The 15173-nt window shown below is 44.8% G+C and overlaps 1 protein-coding gene across 2 annotated transcripts in view; it reads left to right on the top strand.

The window, feature by feature from the left end:
• The window catches only part of svep1 (sushi, von Willebrand factor type A, EGF and pentraxin domain containing 1), a 132391-nt gene that overhangs the window by 90602 nt on the left and 26616 nt on the right, over positions 1-15173 (top strand). For both annotated transcript variants that reach the window (XM_014207038.3, XM_014207037.3), the window contains exons 14-33: positions 98-203; positions 492-695; positions 801-1037; positions 1504-1665; positions 2086-2247; positions 2810-2971; positions 4150-4238; positions 4712-4808; positions 4963-5076; positions 5335-5448; positions 5696-5897; positions 6266-6423; positions 7067-7265; positions 7483-7658; positions 8101-8225; positions 8554-8677; positions 8810-8980; positions 11032-11205; positions 12907-13026; positions 13352-13528. In XM_014207038.3, coding sequence (XP_014062513.3) covers positions 98-203; positions 492-695; positions 801-1037; positions 1504-1665; positions 2086-2247; positions 2810-2971; positions 4150-4238; positions 4712-4808; positions 4963-5076; positions 5335-5448; positions 5696-5897; positions 6266-6423; positions 7067-7265; positions 7483-7658; positions 8101-8225; positions 8554-8677; positions 8810-8980; positions 11032-11205; positions 12907-13026; positions 13352-13528 — 3073 coding nt within the window. The remainder of the gene's footprint in view (positions 1-97; positions 204-491; positions 696-800; positions 1038-1503; positions 1666-2085; positions 2248-2809; positions 2972-4149; positions 4239-4711; positions 4809-4962; positions 5077-5334; positions 5449-5695; positions 5898-6265; positions 6424-7066; positions 7266-7482; positions 7659-8100; positions 8226-8553; positions 8678-8809; positions 8981-11031; positions 11206-12906; positions 13027-13351; positions 13529-15173) is intronic.

Genomic DNA, 15173 nt, shown 5'->3' on the forward strand with positions numbered 1-15173 from the left:
ACACACACACACACACACACACACACACACACACACACACACACACACACACACACACATTGTATATGTTTCATTTCTCTCTCAATTGTATCCATAGCTCCCGACCATCTGCAGTCACGATGATGTTGCCTGCAAGTTAGAGGTGATATCCCAAGGCCACTGTCTGGAGTACAACTACGACTATGAGAATGGATTCGCCATCGGTAAGACCTTCATATGCTATCTGACCGGGAGTTTTCCCTGACCACCTAACCACGTGATCATGTGACCTTGTTATAGGGTTTCTTCCCTGGTTAGATCTGTAAAAACGTATTGTCCCAACTACAAGAATGTACTGTACAAGCAGTAGGGCCTTGAGATGTATGTACAGTATTTCCTAACCATTGCTCTTCATAACCCCCTCTCCCTTCCTTCCCCTCTCCTCTCCCTCCCCTTCCCTCCCCTCTCTCTCCCCTCTCCCGCCCCTCTCCATCTCCCTCTTCCTCTCCAAGGCCCAGGAGGATGGAGCAGTAACTTGGGACCCCAGAGCGGTCAGGACTACGCCTACTTTGACTCGGGCTTCGCTACGGATAGCCCGCGAACCCCTATGCAGCAGGATGGTAGTGCCAGGACGGGAACCTCCCACTACCGCAGCAAAAGGCACCGTAAGATCACCTCCAGAGACCACAAGATACAGATATTCTTCAACATCACAGGTAGGCTGGTGGCACGGTCAACATAAACAAAATGAACTTGTGCACTTGAATTTGTTTGTGTTGTTGTTTCGAGTCCCGTCCTTTGAGCTGTGTCCATTCTCCCAGCAAGCATCCCGCAGCCCTCGTCCAGGAACGACTCAGTGGAGGTAGCCAATCAGAAGCGCCTGCTGCGGATCCTGGAGCAGCTGACCAATCGCCTGAAGCGGACGCTGGCCAAGCAACCGCTGTCATCCTATCACGTGTCGTCTGAGATGATCGTGGTGGCTGACCCCAAGTCCCTGGAGAGCAAGAGGGCCTCTCTGTTCTGTCGACCTGGGTCTGTACTGAAGGGGAGGATGTGTGGTGAGTAGTGGGCCATGAGATACACACCGTACAGTAGGTCTACGCAGCGTGGTCTCCAGGTTCACAGTGTACAAATGAATGAACGAATGAATGAATGGATGAATGAATGGATGAATGAATGAATGCATGCATGAATGAATGAATGAATGAATGGATGAATGAATGAATGAATGGATGGATGAATGAATGCATGAATGAATGAATGAATGGATGGGTGAATGAATGAATGAATGAATGAATGAATGAATGAATGAATGAATGAATGAATGAATGGATGAATGAATGAATGAATGAATGGATGAATGGATTAATGAATTAATGTTTGGCCTTACACTGTCCTATGTGTTGCTGGAGGTTCCAGTCCAGTGTCCGGTAGGGACCTGCTAACTATTCTCTGGTTGTGTGTGGTTGTATGTGGTAATGTGTAAATATGTGTGCTTATAATGTGTGTTTTTATGTGTTCTAGTCCAGTGTCCAGTGGGTACCTACTACTCCCTGGAGTACGCAGAGTGTGAGAGTTGCTGGCTGGGTTCCTACCAGGACCAGGAGGGTCAGATGGAGTGTAAGACCTGTCCCGATGGATCCTCCACAGCCTACCTCCACGCACGCAACCAGGACGAGTGCAAAGGTAAAACACTGGCCCCTGGACAAGGTTAAAACACATGGACAAGGTCCTCAGGTGGACACTCATACATTGGTAATACTGTACACAGGGCCATGTGAACTGACCAGGAAAACTCCTGGTCCCAGTAACTACCTGGATCTGACCAGGAAAACTCCCTGTCCCAGTAACTAGTTGGACCTGACCAGGAAAACTCCCTGTCCCAGTAACTAGTTGGACCTGACCAGGAAAACTCCTGGTCCCAGTAACTAGTTGGATCTGACAAGGAAAACTCCTGGTCCTAAAATACTGTATCGTCAACTCTATTCCTCATGAATGTAATACCACCAGGTGGTGTTACTCCTAAATAATATTGAATGTTATAAACTCAATGAACTCATTATTAGTATATGTTATATTGTATGTGTTTCCATGGGTGTGTTTCAGAGCAGTGCAAGCCTGGAGGTTACTCTGTGAACGGGCTGGAGACGTGCGAGTCGTGCCCGCTGGGGTACTACCAGCCTGGGTTGGGATCCAGAGAGTGTCTGGTCTGTCCGGATGAGACTTCCACCGTCACCAGCGGGGCAAGGGAGATGGCTGAGTGTGGAGGTGAGCGGGAGGGAGGGGGGATGGAGGGAGGGGGAAGGAAGGAAGGAGTGATGTAGGGAGGGAGGAGAGAGAGAGAGAGGGAGGGAGGGGGAAGGAGGGAAGGAGTGATGTAGGGAGGGAGGAGAGAGAGGGAGAGAGGGAGGGAAGGAGTGATGTAGGGAGGGAGGAGAGAGAGAGAGAGGGAGGGAGGGGGAAGGAGGGAAGGAGTGATGTAGGGAGGGAGGAGAGAGAGGGAGAGAGGGAGGGAAGGAGTGATGTAGGGAGGGAGGAGAGAGAGAGAGAGGGAGGGCGGGGGAAGGAGGGAAGGAGTGATGTAGGGAGGGAGGAGAGAGAGGGAGGGAGGGGGAAGGAGGGAAGGATTGATGTAGAGGGAGGAGAGAGAGAGAGAGAGAGAGAGTCACAGTCTGAACTCACCGCTGACCCTGTGAAGAGGGGAGGGGAAAACACAGACATGACTGCATTTACATTCAGACTGAACTCAGCAACCTAACATAAAAATATGATTACTGTGCTCACTTCTATACTTTCATTAGTGACACTAGCCCTCCCTCCCTCCCTCCAGTTCCATGTTTGGCAGGTCATTTCTCTCGCACAGGGCTGGTCCCCTGCTACCCCTGTCCCAGAGACTACTACCAGCCAGACCACGGCCGCTCCTATTGCCTCTCCTGCCCATTCTACGGCACCACAACAATCACCGGGGCCACCGCCATACAGCACTGCTCCAGTGAGTTACCGTTACACTACACTGTCTCAAATCCCACAATATTCCCCATATAGTGCACAAAATCACACACTATTCTCTATGTAGTGCACAAAATCACACACTATTCTCTATGTAGTGCACTAAATCACACACTATTCTCTATGTAGTGCACTAAATCACACACTATTCTCTATGTAGTGGACAAAATCACACTCTATTCCCTATGTAGTGCACATAATCACACACTATTCCCTATGTAGTGCACTAAATCACACACTATTCTCTATGTAGTGCACTAAATCACACACTATTCTCTATGTAGTGGACAAAATCACACTCTATTCCCTATGTAGTGCACATAATCACACACTATTCCCTATGTAGTGCACTAAATCACACACTATTCTCTATGTAGTGCACTAAATCACACACTATTCTCTATGTAGTGCACTAAATCACACCCTGTTCCTTATATATGCAGCCAAATCATTTCCAATAAAGTTTGAACTGAACTATAGTAACACCTTATTTCCCTATAGTATTCCCCCATAGGACTACTGACACATGGCTTTGGTCAAAATGACACTAGATGGGTACCAGTGTATAATTTAAGACCATAGACATACATCATTGTTTGAGACTGAGCCACTGAATGGAAAAGGGTTTGCAAAAAGGATCAGGAAAGAATGGAAATGATTTCGTCATGTGACTACTGAATGGAAATAACCTAGGAATTAAAAGCCTTAAGGGTGCGAACAAACGGTGGCTGGTAGACGTGGCCAACCAGACTAAATGAGCTTTGTTAGTGTCTGCCAGTTTGGTGGCGAGTGGAAACTCTCTCTCTCCTTTCTTCTCTGATTCTCTCTTTCTTTTTTTCTCTGTCTCTCTTTCTTTTCTCTTTCTCTCTCTCTCTCTCTCTCTCTCTCTCTCTCTTTCTTTCTTTCTTTTTTTCTCTATCTCTCTCTCTCTCTCTCTCTCTCTCTCTCTCTCTCTCTCTCTCTCTCCCTTCCTTCCTTCCTTCCTTCCTTCCTTCCTTCCTTCCTTCCTTCCTTCCTTCCTTCCTTCCTTCCTTCCTTCCTTCCTTCCTTCCTCCCTTCCTTTTCTCTCTTCGTCACTCCTTCCCTCCCTCCCCCTCTTCTCTCTCCCCCTCTCACTCCCTCTCCCCCATCTCTCCCTCTCTCCCTCCATCTCTCCATCAGGTTTTGGCTCTAGTTTCCTGCCTAAGGAGGAGAGTGTGACATCAGCTCCAGAGGTGGTGGTTTCACAGGGCTATCAGGCTAGTAGCCAGGTGAGACTGACTGACCCATGTCCTCAAGAGACTCCTTAAGGGGTTTACAGCAGACAGGTTGACTTGACTGCACTATAGTTATGAGTTATGATCTGACCTGAGTTTCAAATACTTGAAATACGTTCTGTGCCTGTTTGGCTGCGTTTACACAGGCAGCCCAATTTGGATCTTTTGCCCAATTATTGGCAAGAGATCTGATCAGATTGGTCAAAATGCAGTGGCAGCCTTTGAGCTTGCCTTAATAAACCAATCGAAAGGACCCAAAACTGAAAACCCCACCCACCTGTTGCACTCTAGGCAGACTCAAGCAAATGCTCAAAGTATTTAATATGTTTTTTCAAGTATTTGAACCCAGGCCTGGTCATGGTTATTGAATATGGAGTGTAAGAATACATTTCTCTCCTAGTCCTGAAATTCTCACACTCCATGTTCATAAACATAACTCCTAACCACATTACTGTTCCTCTCCCCAGGTCTTCCATGAGTGTTTCTTGAACCCGTGTCAGAACAGGGGGACGTGTGAGGAGGTGGGGGCGGGTTACATCTGCACCTGTCTACCTGGTTTTACAGGTAAACTATACCCATGAATGCATTCTTCATCTATTCAAACTTCTAGTCATGTGTACGCTTTCGGTCAAAACAATGTTCATCAGAGCAACGAAAAGTTAGGACCAAATGTTAGTTGTCTCGCCATAAGGCTGTGAAAATGTATTTCTACCTGCAGGGGCAAAGTGTGAGAGTGACATAGATGAGTGTGACTCGGCACCGTGTCAGAATGGGGGTCTGTGTAAGGACGGCACGGGAGACTTCCTCTGCCAGTGCAGACCAGGCTTTGTAGGTATGGGGACATCATGAATGTCTGGTACCCAGTTTCCACTCCCGTCCACTTCATTCCTTTTCATTTTCTTGTCTCTCCTAGACATTTAGTAGCCTGGATACCAGTCTGTTTTCTGTAGAAACCTCAGTCCTATCAGTCCTCGCCAAACATGACTACGACATAGGACTTGGCTACAGCAGAAGCAGACTGTGACCTAGGGCATTTAGTGCTGGTCATCTGCAACCGACCTGATGACGGACTGTCGTTTCTCTGTCCCAGGTTCTCTGTGTGAGGCGGAGGTGAACGAGTGTAGCTCCTCCCCCTGTTTGAACGAAGGAGTGTGTGTGGACGAGGTCAACCAGTACACCTGCAGCTGTGCTGATGGCTTCACAGGTGGGGTCCCTCTACCTCTTTACCAGGCCCCTTGGGCACTTCAGTTAGCTTTATTCATAACGAGCAAAGGCCACATTTCATGCAACTACCGCAAAGGCAAAACCAGGAAAACCACATTTTTTTGCAACGTCAATGAAAAGCCAGCTACAGTTTATGCAGCAAACATTCAATGCCGACAATGCAATTAATTGGGATCTCCTGTATTCATGCAAAAGGCGTTATGATCAACAACATGATCTTCTTCTAGGTTCTCATTGTGAGCTGGAGATAGACGAGTGTCTGTCCAGCCCGTGTCTGAACGGGGGTGTGTGTGACGACCTGGAGGGGGGGTACTCCTGCACCTGCCTCCCAGGCTACTCTGGGGACCGCTGTGAGGTCAACGTGGACGAGTGTAACAGCGCCCCCTGTCAGAACGGAGGGACATGTCGGGATGCCGTCAACAACTTCAGGTAATAAAAACCCTTTGCGGAAAGAGGCCTTCACCCCTTAATGGGACTTCCTGGTTAAATAAAGGTTATATCAAAAATATAATAAAATATGACTGACTGCTGTCAACCAAGTTGCCATATCTTACTTCACCTACCAACATACTCATCTGCATGTTGATGTGTTTCATGGATAAACAAATATTTAAATCTAGACAATTTGTTGAGCTTTTAATAGTGAAAGATAGTGAAGGCTAGCGTGCAAGAAACAGCATCTGGAATTGTTTTAATCAAATATGACACATTAGGATGAAATTGGTTAAACATTGCGTTGAATGTGCATAATGTATTGCACGGGTATATATGACGTACTGGTCTCTCTCTGTGTCCAGGTGCCAGTGTGTGGAGGGCTACCGGGGCAGGCTGTGTCAGGTAGATGTGGATGAGTGTCAGGCTAACCCCTGTATCAACGGGGCCACATGTGTGGACGGACTGGGCTCCTACACCTGCCGCTGCCCTCCTGGGTTCAACGGAACCAGGTGTGAGACAGGTATAGATGCCATGGAGAGAGAGAGAGAGAGAGAGAGAGAGAGAAAGAGAGAGAGAGAGAGAGAGAGAGAGAGAGAGAGAGAGAGAGAGAGAGAGAGATGTGGAGGAGTTTGTGTTTTTACCACAGTCTCAGAGAGGAACATTTATGGAAGTAAAACGTTGGCTGCGTCAGAAATGGCACCCTATTCTTTAGTCTTCATAGTGTACTATGTAGGGAACAGGGTGCCATTTTGGAGGTACACTTCCTGAAACCCCTAGTTAGTTTCACACAGAGCTATCATAATGAGAGCTTTCCTGTTTTCAGAAAGGAGAACGGTAAATTCTCCAGGTCACTTCACTACTGCACTCATCGGAGCCATTGGAGCCAGTAGTCTGAATGTCTAATTGAATGAAATTGCCTTCTAAAAGGTAGATTTCACAGTCTAATGGATTGGTCCGGTCCCTTTTCTGGATCAATATCAATTTGATGTGAATCAGCAACTGCTCCATTACTTCCAAATCCATTTTCGTAGTCAACCATTTCTGGCCTCTAAATATTTCTCTCCTTCTAACCTCAATGACTCAGAAACTGCTCCATTTATTTACTTAGAAAACCTTTCTCTTAATAATCTTCATTTCCGGCCTTAACATTTTCACTCCTTCAGAGATGTCAACATCCTTCAACCTGGACTTCGAGGTGTCAGGTATCCATGGTTACGTGATGATGGACGGCATGATGCCGGCACTGACGGAGATCACGTGTACTTTCTGGATGAGGTCTTCGGACACCACCAACTACGGCACGCCCATATCCTACGCCGTGGAGGGAAGTGACAACGCCTTCCTGCTCATAGACTACAACGGGTCAGTGCTGCCACAGACACACACACACACCCACACAGACACACACACAACGTTCCCTTTCCCGTAAATGTTAAGGTTGTCATAAGACACTACCCACAGCTATACTATTCTTGGGGTCCTCACAAAACACAATACAAAACAGTATTATTTTCTGTCTCTCTCCTTTTCTCTGCTGCCTCCCCCTGCCTCCGTCTCTCGCTCCCTCCCTCTTCCCCAGGTGGGTCCTGTACGTCAACGGTAAGGAGCGCATCACAGACTGCCCGGCGGTCAACACGGGTCAGTGGCACCACATCGGCGTGTCATGGCGGAGCTGGGACGGGGACTGGAGGGTCTATATCAATGGCAACCCCTCGGACGGAGGGAAAGGCCTGTCAGTGGGCACCACCATCCCAGGTGTAGTGCTATCCTCAGCCTGCTCATAGCTATTACCTTAGTGTCATAGTCTCATGACGTACTGTATTCATAGTTGCATGCATATATTGTAGTTTCCTACATCCCAGGTGTGGCGCTATCCTCAGCCTGCTCAAAATAAAGTAGCAGTTTATTGTCAATCTATATATCATCACAGCACCGCAGCTGACCATCCCAGGTGTAGTGCTATTTTCAGTAGTGCCTTAGCCTGATCTTGTATCTGCTTATTGTGTCCTTATGTCCTAGTAGCCTGCTTATAGTTTCTAAGTGGGGCCCAGTTTAGCATATCAAAAAGTAGAATGATGCTATTTTGCAGGTCTTAATGAAATAATAGCAGTGAGGTCGGGTTTTAAGGCACATTTCACAGAACCCGAAGAAACCAAGAGAGGTGGTTAACCTTTGACCCTTGACCTCTACCCTCCAGGTGGAGGGGCGTTGGTGCTGGGCCAGGACCAGGACCAGAGGGGCGAGGGCTTCAACCCCGTGGAGTCCTTCGTAGGGTCCCTCAGCCAGCTCCACATCTGGGACCGGGTTCTCGACCCACAGCAAGTAAATCCCACTGACGCACAAATCCAACTGTGTTAGCTACTGCTCTACAACCTGAACTACAGACTCACATAATAGAACTGTAGCTAGTATATCACTATCTAAACATAACGACCAGCTTAGTTACTAAGTCTGTTTCTGCTTTAGAACAACTTGTTTTTCATTGTCACACAAAATAGTAGTCTCAAGCAGAAGACTGTTGTCCAGGCTACATGACTAACTACAGTACATAAACCAGCATCTCTGGGTGGCAAAAGTTTGAAATGTCTGTGTAACATATATAAAAACGTGTGTTGCATAAAATGACCTCCATATTTCTCTGGGTCCATAGATCAAAATACTAGCCAACACCTGCCCGGGGAACAACATCAGAGGCAACGTCCTGGCGTGGCCTGACTTCCTCAATGGAGTGGTGGGGAGAGTCAAGACTAATCCCAACTGCATATTCTGTGCTGGTGAGGGACAGATCTAAGATCAGCTTACTCTGGCAAAGTCCTAACCTTAACCATTAGGGTGATAAACGCATGCCTAGAGGAAACGTTAACCCTCTCCGTTCTCCTCCTCAATTACATTTGTTTGTGTGTCAGACTGCCCCCTGCTAGAGAATGCTGTGCCTCACCTGCGTGCGTCCAGTCCAGCTGTCAGCCCCGGCTCTCAGACGCAGCTGTTCTGTGATCCCGGCTTCTACCTGGTGGGGGAGCCGCTGCTTCAGTGTCAGAACAAGGGAGAGTGGAGTCACGCCCTGCCCCGCTGTGAACGTGAGGGACCATTGGTTACACATACACAGACCCTAACACTATATTCACACATACATGCATCCATGTACCTCGACACACACACGCGCATGCGTGCGTACACGCACTCACGCAGACAAGCACACACACACATACACACACACAGACAGAAGCATTAGAAAGCAGAGTTTGCATTTGAGTCAGCTAAATACATCAGCATGACCTCAGTAATAGAGGATAACCATCAGAAAGCATTCACACAACAAAACCATTGAGCCTGTCTGCCTATCTGGCTATTTCAATGGCAAAGTGGGCAAACTCAGACATGAAATGCCAAACAACAAACGGTGAGCTATCATATTCATGTATAAAATACCTAATAATGAAAGAAAAACATTGTCATTTTGAATTCTATGAAGTTAGTGTAAAAGAGGTGGACGAATTATTGTGGTCCGTCAATAATGAGAAACCACCTGGTATTGACAAATTAGAAGGAAAGCTACTGAGGATGGTAGCAGACTATATTGCCACTCCTGTTTGTCATATCTTTAATCTGATCCTCGGCAAAATTGTTTGTCCTCTGACCTGGAAGGAAGCTAAAGTCATTCCTCTACCCAAGAGTGGTAAAGCACCCTTTATTGGTTCTAACAGCCGACCAATCAGCTTGCTGCCGGCTCTTAGCAAACTGTTGGGAAAAAATGGTGTTTGACCAGATACATAGCTTTCTCTCTGTGAACAATTTAACACCAGACTTTCAGCATTCTTATAGAGAAGGGCACTCAACATGTACTGCACTGACACAAATAACTGATGATTGGCTAAAATAAATGGATCATAAGAAGATTGTGAGAGCTGTATTGTTAGACTGTAGTGTAGCCTTTGATGTTATTGACCATAATCTGTTAGTGGAATAAATGTATATGTTGTTGCTTTACATATTTCTCAAACTAAGAGCATTGTATTTGGTACAAATCATTCACTAAGTTTGAGACTTCAGCTGAATCTGGTAATGAATGGTGTGTCTGTTGAGCAAGTAGAGGGAAATAATATTCTTGGCGTCTCCTTAGACAGTAAATTATCATGGCCAAGGCATATTGATTCAATTATTGTAAAGATGGGGAGAGGTCTGTTTGCGATAAAGAGATGATCAGCATTCTTTACCCCATAATCGACCAAACAAGTCCTGCAGGCTCTAGTTTGATCTATTCTTGACTACCGCCTGGTGATATAGTAAAGTGTTACAAAGAAAGACCTAGAAAATCTGCAGCTGGCTCAGAACAGCACATCTATCCCTTCAATGTACACAGATGGCTAATGTCAACCGTGTACATGTCGGTCTCTCTTAGCTCAAAGTAGAAGAGCGATTGACTGCATAAATCGTTTTTTTTTTTTTGTGAGAAATATTAACGTGTTTAAAATTCCAAATTGTCTGTATTATCAACTTACATATCGCTCTGACAGACATACTTACCCCACCAGACATGCCACCGGGGGTCTCTTCACAGTCCCCAGATCCAGAACAAATTCAAGAAAGCGTACAGTATAATATAGAGCCATGGTTGCATTGAACTCCCTTCCATTTCATATAGCGCAAGTGAACAGCAAACCTTGTTTAAAAAAAATAAAAAATGAAGCAACACCTCATGGCGCAAGTACACATGTATGTGTAACTGATAGATGCACACACAAACACATTATTATTCTTTAGTTCTATTGTTTATGTTTTTATTTGTGTTCATTTGTGTGTCTTTAGTTGTAGTTGTTTTTATTTGATATATATGTGTCTGTAATGTCTATGTTAATGTTTTAAATGTATGTAAACTGTAATGTCTTTTTGTCTGTAATGTCTTTTTCGTTATATGTCGGACCCCAGGAAGACTAGCTGTCGCCATTGGCGTCGGCTAATGGGGATCCTAATAAAAATCATAAAATCATAACCTGTGTACTGTCTATCTATAGGAGTGACATATGGGTTAATGCCTACCATCTTCATTATCGTAACAATCGTAGTAACATAGCCATTGAACACATTCACAAAACCTAACCTGTGTATATTTACCTGTTTACCTGAATAGGAGTGACGTGTGGTCCCCCTCGGCCCCTGGAGCATGGTCTATTCCAGGGTTCCGACTACCACGCAGGCAGCACTGTGGTGTACCAGTGTAACCCTGGCTTTTACCTGCTGGGGGACGCCAAGGTTCTCTGTACCAACAGTGGGAAGTGGGGAGGAAACCCACCAGCCTGCCTGGGTAAGACTGACACTCAGACACTGGATGAATATATGTTATGAACTGTCTCAATTCGTTAGCCTCAATTTGTCGGAGCATGGACTCCACAAGGTGTCGAAAGAGTTCAATAGGGATGCTGACCCATGTTGACTCCAATGCTTCCCACAGTTGTGTCAAGATGACTGGCTGTCTTTTCGGTGGTGGACCATTCTTGATACACACGGGAAACTGTTGAGTGTGAAAAACCCAGCAGCGTTACAGTTCTTGACGAACTCAAAATGGTGCGCATGGCACCTACTACCATACCCCGTTCATAGGCACTAAAATGTTTTGTCTTGTCCATTCACCCTCCATGTCTCAGTTGTCTCAAGGTTTAAAAATGATTCTTTAACCTGTGTTCGCCCCTTCATCTACACTGGTTGAAGTGGATATAACAAGTGACCTCTATAAGGGTTCATAGCTTTCACCTGGATTCACCTGGTCAGTGTACACTACCGTTCAAAAGTTTGGGGTCCCTTAGAAATGTCCTTGTTTTTGAAAGAAAAACACATTTTTTTGTCCATTAAAATAACATCAAATTGATCAGAAATACAGTGTAGTCATTGTTAATGTTGTAAATGACTATTGTAGCTGGAAACAGCAGATTTTTAATGGAATATCTACATAGGCGTAGAGAGGCCCATTATTAGCATCCATCACTCCTGTGTTCCAATGGCACGTTGTGTTAGGTAATCCAAGTTTATCATTTTAAAAGGCTAATTGATCATTAGAAAACCCTTTTGCAATTATGTTAGCACAGCTGAAAACTGTTATACTGATTAAAGAAGCAATAAAACTGGCCTTATTTAGACTAGTTGAGTATCTGGAGCATCAGCATTTGTGGGTTCGATTACAGGCTCAAAATGGCTAGAAACAAAGAACTTTCTTCTGAAACTCGTCAGTCTATTCTTGTTCTGAGAAATGAATGCTATTCCATGCGAGAAATTGCCAAGAAACTGAAGATCTCGTACAACTCTGTGTACTACTCCCTTCACAGAACAGCGCAAACGGGCTCTAACCAGAATAGAATGAGGAGTGGGAGGCCCCGGTGCACAACTAAGCAAGAGAACAAGTACGTTAGAGTGTCTAGTTTGAGAAACAGTCACCTCACAAGTCCTCAACTGGCAGCTTCATTTAATAGTACCCGCAAAACACCAGTCTCAACGTCAACAGTGAAGAGGCGACTCCAGGATGCTGGCCTTCTAGGCAGAGTTGAAAAGAAAAAGCCATATCTCAGACTGGCCAATAAAAATAAAAGATTAAGATGGGCAAAAGAACACAGACACTGGACAGAGGAACTCTGCCTAGAAGGGCAGCATCCCTGAAGAGCCTCTTCACTGTTGACGTTGAGACTGGTGTTTTGCGGGTAGTATTTAATGAAGCTGGCAGTTGAGGACTTATGAGGCGTCTGTTTCTCCAACTAGGCGCTCTAATGAACTTGTAGATATTCTTTTTTTTTTATCTGCCATTTCCAGCTACAATAGTCATTAACAATGTCTACACTGTATTTCTGATTCTTTAAAAAACAAGGACATTTCTAAGTGACCCCAAACTTTTTAATGGTAGTGTGTATGTCATGGAAAGATGTTCCTAATGTTTTGTCTAACTACCGTATTTAGTGTATGTTAATAAATACATGTTTTCAAACAGTGCAGTGTGTAATGACGATGTGTGTTCATACAGATGTGGATGAGTGTGCTTTGGGCTCAGACTGCGATGAACACGCCAGCTGTCAGAACACAGATGGCTCTTATACCTGCACCTGTATCTACCCCTACACCGGAGACGGGAAGAACTGCACAGGTAACACACACACAAAGACACACACACGTACTGTAGCATACTGTAGGCCCGGACCATACCACCTGATCCCAAGGTTTCCCCCGGTCAGGTCCTGTGGTCAGGAAACTCTCAAAGCCTCAGCAATGACACTCTTCTTAGTTATATCACAAGCTTCAAAACCCCTTATCAATGTATAGCAATGCCTCTCATGCCTTATCATCAAACAACTAGAGTTTACCAAAATGTTTGAATTCATGAATATCTTTTGGCGCTTCAAGGTGCAGTATGTAGCTACAGTACCAAACCTTTGTAGTTTTTTTTCTCTGTATTTATGTTATCAATCTAGAGCCAGTAAAGTGTGAGAACCCGGGGGCACCAGAGTTCGGTTACCGGGACGGCAGTAACTTCTTGATGGGAAGTGAGGTTGTGTTCAGCTGCGAGGAAGGTTACGAACTGATTGGCTCATCGCATGTCCAATGCCTGGAGACAGGAAGCTGGAATGATGTTTTCCCATATTGTAGAGGTACAGGAAACATCAACATACAGTACCAGTTAAAAGTTTGGACACACCTACTCATTCAAGGGTTTTTCTGTATTTTTACTATTTTCTACATTGTATAATAATAGTGAAGACATCAAAACTATGAAATAACATATATGGAATCATGTAGTAACCAAAAAAGTGTTAAACAAATCAAAATATGTTATATTTTAGATTCTTCAAAGTAGCCACCCTTTGCCTTGATGACAGCTTTGCACACTCTTGGCATTCTCTCAACCAGCTTCACCTGGAATGATTTTTCAACAGTCTTAAAGGAGTTCCCACATATGCTGAGCACTTGTTGGCTGTTTTTCCTTCTCATCGCAAACCATCTCAATTGGGTTGAGGTCGGGTGATTGTGGAGGCCAGGTCATCTGATGCAGCACTCCATCACTCTACTTATTGGTCAAATAGCCCTTACACAGTCTGGAGGTGTGTTGGGTCATTGTCCTGTTGAAAAACAAATGATAGTCCCACTAAGCGCAAACCAAATGTGTTGGCGTATCGCTGAAGAATGTTGTGGTAGCCATACTGGTTAAGTGTGCCTTGAATTCAAAATAAATCACAGACAGTGTTACCAGCAAAACACACCCACACCATCACAGCTCCTCCTCCATGCTTCATGTAGGAACCACACTTGTGGTGATCACCCATTCACCTACTCTGCATCTCTTTTTGGTTGAAACCAAAAATCTCAAATTTGGACTCATCAGACCAAAGGACAGATTTCAAGGGTCTAATGTCCATTGCGTGTGTTTCTTGGCCCAAGCAAGTCTCTTCTTCTTATTGGTGTCCTTTAGTAGTGGTTTCTTAGCAGCAATTCGACCATGAAGGCATGATTCATGCAGTCTCCACTGAACAGTTGATGCTGAGATGTGTCTGTTACTTGAACTCTGTGCAGCATTTATTTGGGCTGAAATTTCTGAGGCTGGTAACTCTAATAAACTTATCTGCTGCAGCAGAGGTAACTCTGGGTCTTCCTTTGCTGTGGCGGTCCTCGTGAGGGCCAGTTTCATAATAGTGCTTGATGGTTTTTGCGACTGCACTTGAAGAAACTTTCAAAGTTATGACATTTTTCTGACTGACTGTTGTAATGATGGACAATTTTTTCTCTTTGGTTTGCTCTTTGAGCTGTTCTTGCCATAATATGGACTTGATAGGGTTATCTTCTGTACCAACCCTACCTTGTCTCAGTACAACTGATTGGCTCAAATGCATTAGGAAGGAAAGACATTTCACAAATTAACTTAACAAGGCACACCTGTTAATTGAAATGCATTCCAGGTGACTACCTCATGTAGCTGGTTGAGAGAGTGCCAAGAGTGTGCAAAGCTGTCATCAAGGCAAAGGGTGGCTACTTTGAAGAATCTAAAATCTAAAATATATTTTACATTGTTTAACACTTTTTTGGTCACTACATATATGTGTTATTTCATAGTTTTGATGTCTTCACTATTATTGTACAATGTAGAAAATAGTAAAAAATAAAGATAAACCCTTGAATGAGTAGATGTGTCCAAACTTTTGACTGGTACTGTGTGTTACTGTGTATGTAATGTAATACATAGCATAATATACAGTGCATTCGGAAAGGATTCAGACCCCTTGACTTTTTCAACATTTTGTT

This window comes from Salmo salar, chromosome 07 (assembly GCF_965601325.2).
Source record: "Salmo salar chromosome 07, fSalSal1, whole genome shotgun sequence".
Classification (NCBI taxonomy): domain Eukaryota; kingdom Metazoa; phylum Chordata; class Actinopteri; order Salmoniformes; family Salmonidae; genus Salmo; species Salmo salar.